The sequence below is a fragment of the Meles meles genome, chromosome 20 (genome assembly GCF_922984935.1).
Source record: "Meles meles chromosome 20, mMelMel3.1 paternal haplotype, whole genome shotgun sequence".
In the NCBI taxonomy this organism is placed as follows: domain Eukaryota; kingdom Metazoa; phylum Chordata; class Mammalia; order Carnivora; family Mustelidae; genus Meles; species Meles meles.
In genome coordinates, this window is record NC_060085.1 from 18,836,208 (window position 1) to 18,848,400 (window position 12,193).

The following is a 12,193-nucleotide window of genomic DNA, read 5'->3' on the forward strand; positions in this document are numbered from 1 at the left end:
TTTTTTTTTTAGATTTTATTTATTTGGCAGAGAGCTCACAAGTAGGCAGAGAGGCAGGCAGAGAGAGAGGGGGAAGCAGGCTCCCTGCTGAGCAGAGAGCCTGATGTGGAGCTCGATCCCAGGACCCTGAGATCATGACTTGAGCTGAAGGCAGAGGCTTAACCCGCTGAGCCACCCAGGCATCCCCAGAAGTATGTTCTTTAATTTCCAACTATTTGCTACAAAAAAGCGCATCCTTGGTAGAAAATAGTTGGCTAAGTGTATGGGGGTGCTAGTGTTACTCGGTCTAATGCTGGACTCCAGGGCACAGTGGTTCTGATGACTCTTCCACTGAGGGCTTAAAGTTTGTCTCGTCAGTACTGGAAAACACGGGTTTTAAACAGGGTGCGAGCTGATCCTGGCAAGATGGTGAGAGCTCTGTAAGAACTGTTTAGTATTATTACTTTTGCATCAGGGTTTCAGGAAGGTGTTCCTGAGGGATATAGACTAGAGAGGTCCAGACGGTAGTACTGATAGGTTGTTAATTTATTGAGCAAAACAGTCCAGCAAAGGCTCATCTTGATTCTACTAAAAGATTCTGTTCTCCACAATTGAAAACATAGAGAAGAATGAAACACTCCCCAACTGTGAACTATTGACTCTAATAGATTCAGAGTGGATTGCTGAGCCCTATGAGCATCAAACAGTAATGGTGTGAATACTCAGGAAATTCTTTCTTGAGAGCGTTCAGCTGTTTGTACTTTGAGAAAGATTTTTATTTTTAATGCTTTAATATCATCCCCAAGGTTTGTCCTGGCCCTCTTGTGGAAGACTTAAATATTGGCACCCCTGCACCCCCTCCCACATCTTTTTCTGCCCCCAAATCACCATGTTTGCTTCCTCTGAAATACTACTGGGACATGTGTACAGTCTGTTCTGTTTAAGATTTTATTTTTGTGAGAGAGAGAGAGAGCTTTTGCCCAAGCAGGAGCAGGAGGAAGGGGAGGGGCAGAGGGAGAAGCAGGTTCCCCACTGAGCAGGGAGCTGCGGGACTCAATCCCAGGATCCTGGGATCATGACCCAAGCCAAGGCAGATGCTCAACCAACTGAGCCACCCAGGCGTCCCCAGTTCTCTCTTGTGACCCCAAATCAAGGATGAGGTGGCCTCTCTGCTGGGACTACTTTTTTTTTTTAAGATTTTTATTTATTTGACAGAGATCACAAGTATGTAGAGAGGCAGGCAGGGGTGGGGGGAGAGAGCCCAAGGTGGGGCTCAATCCCAGGATCCTGAGCTGAAGGCAGAGACTTTAACCTACTGAGACACCTGGGCGCCCCCCCCCTTTTTTTTTAATTTTTAAAAAAGATTTTATTTATTTATTTGTCAGAGCATAGAGCACAAGCACTATCAGGGAGAGGGGCAGAGGCAGGAGGAGAAGCAGGCTTCCCGCTGAGCAAAGAGCCAGATGTGGAACTGGATCCCAGGACCCTGGGATCATGCATGGCCTGAGCTGAAGACAGATGGCAGACACTTAACGACTGAGCCACCCAGGTGTCCGATGTGTCTACTACTTTTAGCGTAAATTCTTCTAGAGGTACTCTTCCTCTACCCCTGTGCTGTTTTTGCCAGAGAGCCTTTTAGAACCTGACTTCCCGGGGCGCCTGGGTGGCTCAGTGGATTAAGCCGCTGCCTTCGGCTCAAGTCATGGTCTTAGGGTCCTGGGATCAAGCCCCGCATCGGGCTCTCTGCTCCGCAGGGAGCCTGCTTCCTCCTCTCTCTCTGCCTACTTGTAATCTCTGTCAAATAAATAAATAAAATCTTTAAAAAAAAAAAAAAAAAGAACCTGACTTCCCTATAGATTCTATGGTGCCACTGTAGGGCAAGGCACGGTCACACTGCATTTTGCTTAAATTAATGGTCTCTGAGTTCCTTCAGGTTTATAATGGATTATTGAAGGAAGGTCCCTGATTTTCAGTGATATACTGTGGACATAATATGGGCCGTTTTCACACCTCCATCTGTGATGTGGGGATCACAGTAGCACTTCCTGCAGAAGGCTGGTGGGAGGTGCATATGGCTGACACACGTGTGCCTCTTATCTTGTATGTATTGATGTATTCTTGGCTATTGGGAAGAAGAGATTCGTTACCACTCCACTATCAGTTTCATGAAATGCTAGATGTACCCTCTCTTCACATAATCTCTTCTTACCAAAACTCAACTCTGCTAGGATACTCTGAGTTGGTCATTAGTGGACTTGCAGTCATTAATAAAATTTCTGTCTCAACAGAGGGTCATGTTTTGCATAAGTGGGTTGCTTGTGGTATGTGAATTCGGAGGTTTTGTTGTTGTGGTTAAGTGCTGTTCAGATCAAAGGATCAGACTAGGTAGAGTGCTAAAATTCTGTTTCCTAAGAAAAGTTGAGTTCCATTTTGAAAATCCACAGATTAAAGACATGATGTCACTTAATGATTGGCATCTGTTGAATGGTCACCTTCTGTCCAGTTCTAGGCTCTGTGGATCTGTGAGAAGCAGCCTGACGCCTGTTTTTAGCTCCCAGGCTCCACCCAAGCCATCTGTGGTGAGAAGGTGGGGGTAGCTGCTGGACATGGTGAGGACTTTGGGTGGTTAAGTGCCTTTGTCAAGACCTAATAGCCACAACATTCCAAGACATTTAGAAGTCAGGACAGAAAGTGATGTAGGGCTGATTGGGCCCCATTAGGTAAGAGGTGATAGAAAAGACTCTGTTAGGAGGTCATCCAAAACAATATCACTACCAGTCTTGTTTTTGTTTTTTTTTTTTAATCATAGTCAGAAGCTATATTCAAAGCAGTTATTTAACTTTAAGCCATATGTTTGTTTCTGTTTTCATTTTGTGATAGTGGTTTGCTATAGATAAATAGCTTTGTTATGGCTACAACTAGAAGAAATGTCAGTTACAATTCAGGAATCCGAGATCTAAAGTCTCTATGGTCCTCAACAGGAAAATACTATAACAACATTATGAGTCAGGTGGCTGTTACCTTGCACGGAAGGGACGTGGGGACCCCCACCTTTAGTGAAGTGTGCTATCTTGAGAACTTGGTTTTCTCAAGATGCACCTGGGCTATAGGACAAAAAGGCATTCACTCACTGCACTTTGACATAGTGTCTAACACTGAGTATATGCACTGGGACATGTCCTTATGTAGCCAGTATGCCCCTGTTTCCTTTCAGGAGTGACTTGAGCTCTAGGGCCAGGAATTACATGTTGGTCACTGTGTCTTCCCCGCTGCGGTTCTTACCTGTGGACCAGCTGCCTTACGGTTCCTTGGTAGCTTCTGTGTAAAGACTCAGTCCAGTGGGCAGAGGACCAGGGTTCTGCGTGTCCTCTTGGCTCTCTGGTCTGAAGTGTGCTCCTTGTTTCTCCTTGATTCCGTAGCACCTCATGCTCCATGCTGCTCTCTCTAGGAAGCCTGATCTAGACCTCCAAACACAACCGTATCTTCTGTGGCCCTACGCTAGTCTTGACAACCTCAGGGTGTTCCTTTCTGTAACTAGTCAGCTTCCCCTCCCCACCCCCCTTTTTTTTAGCAAGAGAGAGTGAGAGGGAGCGAACATGAGCATGCGTGAGCTGGGGAGGGGCAGAAGGAGAGAGAGAATCCCAAGCAGGCTTTCCATTCAGTGCAGAGCGGGACACATGGTTCTATCTCATAACCTGAGATCATGACCTGAGCTGAATTCAAGAGTGAGATGCTTAACTGACTGAGCCACCCAGGTGCTCTAGTCTGCTTTCCCTATTAACCAAGATATTGTGGCTATAACACGTACCTGCTGTCTACTACTGGCTTCTTTGCCCTAAATTAAAATGTGAACTTTTTATGTTGATAACTTACTTCTGTAACATCCTTTTCAATGACTACATGCTAAATCATTGCATGGATCTGTCATATATTATTTACCTAGTTCCTTTTTGTTGGACATTTAGATTATTTTTAATTTTTTACTCTTGTAAAACACTGCTGTACACATATCTTTTATGATTTCCTCAGAAAAATTTATAGAAGTAGAATTGCTAGCTCAGAGCACCTTCTGGGGCTCTTTGATAGCCACAACCAGTGTGCTTTAAAATGTAGGGGCCACAAAAGCTGTCCATAGGCTTTTAAATCATACTTGTAATCAGGGCTCATTGGTTGCCAGGAATTTGGAGATTTTAAGCAGGCATGTTTTGATGTGCTGAATTTATACAAGAAGTGCAAGCCTGAAGATTTTCTGCAAGTGACAGGCCTAACTAGATATTCACTTTCCATGTGTGGCCTCCTACAGCAGCTTGAGGGAACATAGGCCACATCAGGGAACGCACAGCTCTTCTGCTTCAGTTGAATGCTGGGTTGTTGCTATAACGGGGTGTTTTTACTTCAGCTTCAAATCAGACTAATTTCTTAGAAGTGTCATTAATGAAAACAAACAAAAAAAAGTCAAAGAGATCCAGGAAAGGTTATATTAATATTATCACTAAGATTATAAGAGTCTTTTTTTTTTTTTTTAAAGATTTTATTTATTTATTTGTCAGAGAGAGAGACAGAGAAAGATCACAAGTAGGCAGAGAGGTAGGCAGAGGCAGAGGGAGAAGCAGGCTCCCTGCCGAGCAAGGAGCCCTATATGGGACTCGATCCCAGGACGCTAGGATCATGACCTGAGCTGAAGGCAGCTGCTTAACCAACTGAGCCACCCAGGCGTCCCAAGAGTCTTTTTTTTTTAAGATTTTATTTATTTATTTGACAGATCACAAGTAGGCAGAGAGGCAGGCAGAGAGAGGAAGGAGGAAGCAGGCTCCCTGCTGAGCAGAGAGTCCGATGCTGGGCTCGATCCCCGGACCCTGAGATCATGACCTGAGCCGAAGGCAGAGGCTTTAACCGACTGAACCACCCAGGTGTCCCATAAGAGTCCGAATTTAAAAAATGAAGCAGAGAACCAAGAGGAAGAATTTGGAAATCAAACCTGGGCCTGCTGTAGACGTGAATGCATGCACTTCTCAAAATGTGGAGTTCTCCGAAAGAAACAACAGTTGTAATTTGATTTTTTTTCCCTTTCTTCTTTCTAGGTATCTCATTCAGTTGCTAAACTTATATTAGTTAATTTCCACTGGCAAGTTGCAGAGATATTGGACAGGTAAGGTATTTTGGGGGAAGAGAGGTGGCATCGCCCATAGCTTCTTTCTCTGCCCATCCATGCAGTAGTGATTATTGTTAATGTTTTGGAGTATACTTACAATGTCCATATTATATATTTAAAACATTGGATCATATTGCATATCCTTTTTTCTCTCAATACCTGGCAAACATTTTCTCATGACTGCATCATATTCTTTCTATCTCAGTTTTATTGCTGGCTTAGTATTTCATCACGTAGACATCCCATGCTTTTTCCATACCCCTGTTGTCAGTGAAATTAGTTCGGTTTTTTAATGCCGTTGTGAATTTGTAATCAGTGCCCTTCTATATAACATTTGCCAACATCTCCATTTGTTTCTTTTGGATATATCAAGTGAGAAATGAAACATTCTTTTGAATCCAAAAGAAGCAAATGGAGATGTTGGCAAGTGTTCTTCAGAAAAGATAGGCCAGTTTACCACTAGAGCCAGACCTCTTGAGGCATAGACCTTGGAGTCTCAAGATGTCTTGGAAGTGGTCAGGAGGAGGGGTTCCTCTTCCTGCTGCCCCTTTTTGGGAGGAGTCCCCCGTGCCCTGCCTGCAGAGGCATGTGCTTCTGTCTAGCATAGGGTTTCTCACCCTCAGCATCCATGCCATTTGGGGTTAGATAATTCTTTGTTGTGGGGGCACTGTTCTGTGACTTGTAAGAGGTTTGGCAGAATCTCTGGCAAAATCCATTTGAAAAGACAAAATAACAATAAAAAATGAGCAAAAGACAGAACAAGCATTTCACACAAAAGAAAGCACAAACAGCCATTAACATGAAAAGATGCCCAATCTCCATAGTAATCTGGGACTCTGAAGTTCACACCCCAAGCCTTTGAAATAAAAAATGTTTCCAAGTAACCCCTGGAGAACAAAATTGTCACTAGTGAGAATCACTGGTCCTGTCCCTGCCCTTTCACACACCAGTGAGTCTTCCTTTGTATGGCGTGATCTGTTTATCTGCAGAGGAAGGTCCTGCCTCTCCTCCAGGCTATGACATAACTGGGATGGCTGTACCTGCTAGAGCGGCTCAGCCGACTCGGGAAGGAGCAAGTGCGCCCGTGATTTCACTGACTACACTCTCTCACTCTCTATCCCTCAGAGCCGGATACATTTTAGATAGACGTTCAAGTGAACTTTCACAGTCTGCGCTGCTGTTTCTACTACCCAGAATTCTGGATCTATGTAGGTTCTAGCAGTGGGGTATCTCTCGCTGTTCAAACTCTGTAGCTAACATGGGAATGGACAAGATGGCTGAAGATAGTAAGAATATGGTGTGAGAAAGTAGGAATAAAAGCAGTGGAAGGAGGCATTTTGACTAGGTGGAATAAGGAAGTCAAGTATAGGAGACATTTTTCCCCACTCAAGTTCCTGGATTCTGGGTAATGTGTTTTCCTGGGCTTTGAGTGATACTTTGCCACATGATAGTTGTTTTTATTTTTATTATTTTTTAAGCTTTACATATTTATTTATTTTAGAGTGAGAGTGAGTGTGAGCAGGGTGGGGACAGAGGAGAGGGAAAGAATCCAAGCAGACTCCCCACGGAGCCTAATGTGGGGCTCTAAAGATCAGAGTCAGATACTTAATCTCCTGAGCCACCAGGCACTCCTGGTTTTATTTTTAAATATGTGTATTCCATACCTCATTCCAGAAAGGAATTAAATTTTTATTATGTTTCTTTTTCAAAAATATATGTATGTGTATACACGTGTGTGATGTGTATAGGTTAAGGAATGATAAAGTAAAAATGCTCAAGTGTCCACCCAAAATAAGAAACCCTCTGATCTTTACTTAGAAGCCTCTGATGGCAGTGTCTGCCTGGCCACACCCCCTTCCTTCCTCTCCAAAGCAACCACTATCTTGAATTGGGTATTGATCATTTTCTTATTTATTCTTTTTTTTTTTTTTAAGATTTTATTTATTTATTTGACGGGGTGGGGAGAGAGAGAGAGAGAAACAAGCCAGAAGAACAGTAGAGGGAGAGAGAGAAGCAGGCTCCCTGGTAAGCAGGGAGCCCGATGTAGGGCTCAATTCTAGGACCCTGGGATCATGATCTGAGCCAAAGGCAGACAAGACACTTAAACAAATGAACCACCTAGGCACCCCTTCTCAGTTATTCTTAAATTATATAACCTTTAATTTTGTATGGTTTTTGTGTTTTTGTTTTTTTAAGTAGGCTCCATGGAGCCTAGCACTGGACTTGAACTCAAGACCATTGAGATCAAGACCTGAACTGGGATCAAGAGTTGGACGCTTAATCAGCTGAGCCACCCCGGCACCCCTAGTTTTGTATGTTTTTAGAACTTTATAGACATGGAATCATTCTGTACGTGTTCTTCAGCTTTTAAAACAAGGCTGGATTTTATGACATCGTATCCATATTCCTGTCAAAAACCATTTGTGAGGGATGCCTGGGTGGCTTAGTTGGTCAAACGTCTGCCTTCGGCTCAGGTCATGATCTCAGGGTTCTGGGATCGAGTTCCGCATTGGACTTCCTGCTCAGCCGGGAGTCTCCTTCTCCCTCTGCCTGCTGCTCTCCCTGCTTGTGTGTGTGTGTCTCTCTCTGACAAATAAAATCTTTAAAAAAAAATGTGTGACTTCTAGTTTTTTGCTGTTACTAATAATGCGCTCTGAAAACTCTTGTGTGTGACTCCTAGTGTCATACGTTTTCCTACTGTTGAGTATAGAAAGTGAGGATATCTGTTCCTTAGCTTTACTAACTGGCAAAATGTTTCCGAAGTGATTGTACTGTGTTACATGCCACCAGTGGTATATGAGTGTTCCTGATACTGTCAGAGTTGAAGTTTTACAGTCTAGTGGATATAAATGACATATAATTGTGTCCCAGATTACTGTGTTTCATGTTAAGAGGCGTTCGTGGTTTCTTTTCTGTGAAATGCTTGTTCTGTCTCTGCCCATTTTTTATTGTTATTTTGTCTTTTCAAATGGCCTTGGAGGGAGTTTTCTTTTTATTTATTCTGAATATCGGTCTTTTGCCAATTAAATATGTATTGAATTATCTTCCATTTATAGCCTGGCTTTTCACTTTATGGTGTGTTCCGATGAACTTCTTAAATGTAATATAGTTTGTCAGAGTTTTTCTTTATGCTTTGCATTTTTTAAAGTTTTTATTTGAGTAATCTGTACACCCACCATGGGGCTTGCACCCACAACCCCCAGATCAACAGTCATATGCTCCACCAACTGAGCCAGCCAGGTGCCCCTGCATTTTCTTTGTCTTAAGATAGTCTTCCGTATTCTGAAGATAGCGATATTTCCAGAAAGGAGTTGAAAACAGACATGGACCTTCATAAGTATTTTTCCTATGGTTTGGTGTCTTTGAATCAGGGTTATTACTCTCATACCAGTTGAGGGCTAAAAAAATTGAAAAAGATGGGGCTCCTAGGTGGCATAATTGGTTAAGCATCTGCCTTCAACTCAGGTCATGATCCCAGAGTACTTGGATCGAGCCTGCTTCTCCCTCTCCCCTGCTGCTCCCTTTACTTATGTGCGTGCTCTCTTTCTCTCTCTCAAATGAATAAATAAGGTCTTCTTAAAAATATATAAAATAAAATAATAAAAAGTTGAGAGAGATAAAGTATTTAAAGTAAAAGGAAGCTTGGTGCTGTCAGAAGGTAAGTAGAGACAAAGACCCTTAAGTGTAACCACAGCACTTCTTGGTCTCATCTGGTTTTGTTCAGAGGTTAAAATGTTTGTCTGTTTCTGAATCCCTTTGTTTCTGCTTTTTTGTTTTGTAGATACAAGTCTAACTCTGCTCAGCTGCTCGTCGAGGCTCGAGTTCAGCCTAGTCCCTCAAAACATGTGAGTATCTCCCACTTGAGCAAGGCTTCTCCTGACACACATGGCTCTTGCTGTGGCTTATGGTGTTAGTGAGAACCATCTTGCTTTGTTTATAGTACAACATGCCTGAGATTTTTGTTCCAATATGGGCCTAAATCTTCCGTTTCCATTTTAAAGAGTTTCCTCATGGATGAAGAATAAATCCTTGCCAGTCCTGGGGCCTTCTCCGGCCTCACCTTCCTCTTTACACTTAAACACAGCCTGTTCTCCAGTCCTGCTGGGTTCCTTGGTTTTCCCAAGCTCACCGCACACCTCTTTGACTCTGCTTGTGCTGTTCCTGGCCTGGAATGTCCCGACCCTGTCCCCATCTTTGCTGTGGGAATGGAACTCATCTTTAAAGACCCATCTCTCACAAAGCCTGTGATCTCTTCTCTCCAAACATCTCTAGTCATGTCTTGAAATCTTTACCTGCATGATGTAGCAATTTACTCATCTTTCTCAGCTCCCCTCCCAGACTGTGTGCTTTATGGTTAGGAACCGTATCTTACAATGCATAGCAATGTCCTTTGTATTTAGGAGTTTGACAAACATTAGTCACGTGTGTAAAGGTCATGTCGAAAGCGCTCTTTAGGAGCGCTTCGGAGAAAATTTCCAGAAGCATATTGGATAAACATGAGAATACAGCCTTTTTCCTCCAGTTGATTTTTTTTTTTAAGATTTTATTTATTTATTTGACAGAGAGATCACAAGTAGGCAGAGAGACAGGCAGAGAGAGAGGAGGAAGCAGGCTCCCTGCGGAGCAGAGAGCCCGATGCGGGGCTGGATCCCAGGACTCTGAGATCATGACCTGAGCCGAAGGCAGTGACTTAATCCACTGAGCCACCCAGGTGCCCCACCTCCAGTTTATTTTTGTATTCCCAGTGAACTAACCAGAACCTAATGTAAACCTGTAGTGGACTTCTCCATCAGTTTGTGGCTTGGGCCAGGGGTCCTGCATTGTCTTTGCCGGTTCATGTAGCACGACATGGATTCTGGAGTTCCAGCTTGGCAGTTATTTGCCCACATCCTGGAAGGTTTCTTTCCTAGTAGGAGCCTTCCTCATCCCTCCAAGTTAATTGTAGATGATATCTTGCAGTGTGTTAAGGATGAGTTGTGAGTTAGTAAAAACCATGAAGCTTTGTGTTTTGGGCATATCTATGTGGGAAAAGCACTGTCTTTACAAGCAAACCTGCTGTATGGGCTTGTTAGAACCTTCACATGCTCAGCTCAGTCTCTGAGAACGTCTGTAGTAGCAGCTCTGTGCACTAAATGGTGCGGTTTATAAAAGAAACCCAGTAGCCTCTGAAAGCAGAAGTTGGATTGAATGACCTTTAAAGACCTTGGCAATTTGGAAATCCAGAGTTTTTCAGCCTGACATTATAAACTACTGTAAATTCTCCTTTCAACCTTCCTCTGCCTCTCTGAATCCTAGTGATTATACAAGTCCAGCTCATGCGCCACCTCCTTCAGGAAGCCTTCCTGACCTGTGCTTTCTGTTCAGAACTTTGGGACCCACAGAGCCCACACACTGCAGTTGAGTTCTGACATGTGTTGCAGGGTCAGGCTCGCCTCGCATGCACCTAGCTGCGTCAGGCGCCCTTGGGCCTCCCAGGATCTGAAGGTTCCTCTTCACTCAGTCGACTCTGTTTCTCCCCAGGTTCCCCCGGCCCACCCCCCTCACCACTGCGCAGTGTGTATGCAGTTTGTGCGCAAGGAAAACCTACTTTCTCTGGCCTGTCAGCACCAGTTTTGCCGTAGCTGCTGGGAGCAGCACTGCTCAGTACTCGTCAAGGACGGTGTGGGTGTGGGTGAGTCTGCTGCAGAATTTGTAAAAGGCTGCTGTGAAGTATTTATCTTCTGCTTTGCCCTTGCAAGTACTCAGGTCAGCTGCGTGTTTTCTTCTGAGCCTGATACGGGTTTTTATTGTCAGAACCATTAGTTTCTAAAAACATCAGGCTGAACAGTGGCACGATTTTGCCTAGTCCTGAACAATGAGAGGATTAAGGCGATTATTTGGGCATATGTGTAAATGTTGGTGTGAGTGCAAGGTGAACTTTCGGGAGAACTTTAAGCCGCCTACCACACCATGATGCCCCAGGTGGGAGCCATAACTCAAAAACCCTCAGAGAATCTTGCTATTTAGGTAGCATAACATAAATCAGGTTTGGTGACTGGTTATGGGAGTGTTTTTTTATACTATGACTTTGATGGTATCAGAACTGAATTAGCATCCCACTAATGGTATCTACAGAATCTCGTTGTGTTGGGTGGTAGTCACTTGCACATAATATTAAATATCACGAAACGAAATTGTTAGTCAAGAACCATATAGGATTTTTAAAGATTAACCTCTGCATTCCATGGGGGTCTTGAACTCACATCCCCAAGATCAAGAGTCGCCTGTTCGGGGCGCCTGGGTGGCTCAGTGGGTTAAACCGCTGCCTTCGGCTCAGGTCATGATCTCAGGGTCCTGGGATCGAGTCCCGCATCGGGCTCTCTGCTCGGCAGCGAGCCTGCTTCTCTCTCTCTCTCTCTCTCTGCCTGCCTGTCTACTTGTGATCTCTCGCTGTCAAATAAATAAATAAAATCTTAAAAAAAAAAAAAAAAAAAGAGTCGCCTGTTCTACCAACTGAGCCAGACAGATGCCCCAAGAACCATAAAGGATTTTTTTAGATGATACTGCTTTTTTAGTGGTGCTGTTTGTGGTATATATGTAATTTGAGATAAATTTTAGTTGTGTCACTGCAAATATATTAATTTGTCTCTCTCTCTTTTTTTTTTTTAAGATTATTTATTTGACAGAGAGATCGCAAGTAGGCAGAGAGGCAGGTGGAAAGAGAGGGGAAGGGGTGGCTGGGTGGCTCAGTGGGTTAAAGCCTCTGCCTTCGGCTCAGGTCATCATCCCAGGGTCCTGGGATCGAGCCCCCCATCGGGCTCTCTGCTCAGCAGGGAGCCTACTTTCCTCTCTCCCTCTCTCTCTGCCTACTTGTGATCTCTCTCTCTCTGTCAAATAAATAAATAAAATCTTTAAGAAAAGGGGGGGGGGAGTAGGCTCCCTGCTGAGCCGATGGCCCGATGCGGGGCTCAATCCCAGGACCCTGAGACCATGACCTAAGCCGAAGGCGGAGGCTTAATCCACTGAGCCACCCAGGCACCCCCTCTCTCTTTAAAATAAATTCTGTGGCTTCAAGGATTTCCT

The 12,193-nt window shown here is 44.0% G+C and overlaps 1 protein-coding gene across 2 annotated transcripts in view; it reads left to right on the plus strand.

Annotated features, from left to right (window-relative positions):
• ARIH2 (ariadne RBR E3 ubiquitin protein ligase 2) overlaps positions 1 to 12,193 on the plus strand; it is a 50,984-nt gene that overhangs the window by 27,927 nt on the left and 10,864 nt on the right. For both annotated transcript variants that reach the window (XM_045990942.1, XM_045990943.1), the window contains 3 exons: positions 5,061 to 5,128; positions 8,913 to 8,976; positions 10,652 to 10,802. In XM_045990942.1, coding sequence (XP_045846898.1) covers positions 5,061 to 5,128; positions 8,913 to 8,976; positions 10,652 to 10,802 — 283 coding nt within the window. The remainder of the gene's footprint in view (positions 1 to 5,060; positions 5,129 to 8,912; positions 8,977 to 10,651; positions 10,803 to 12,193) is intronic.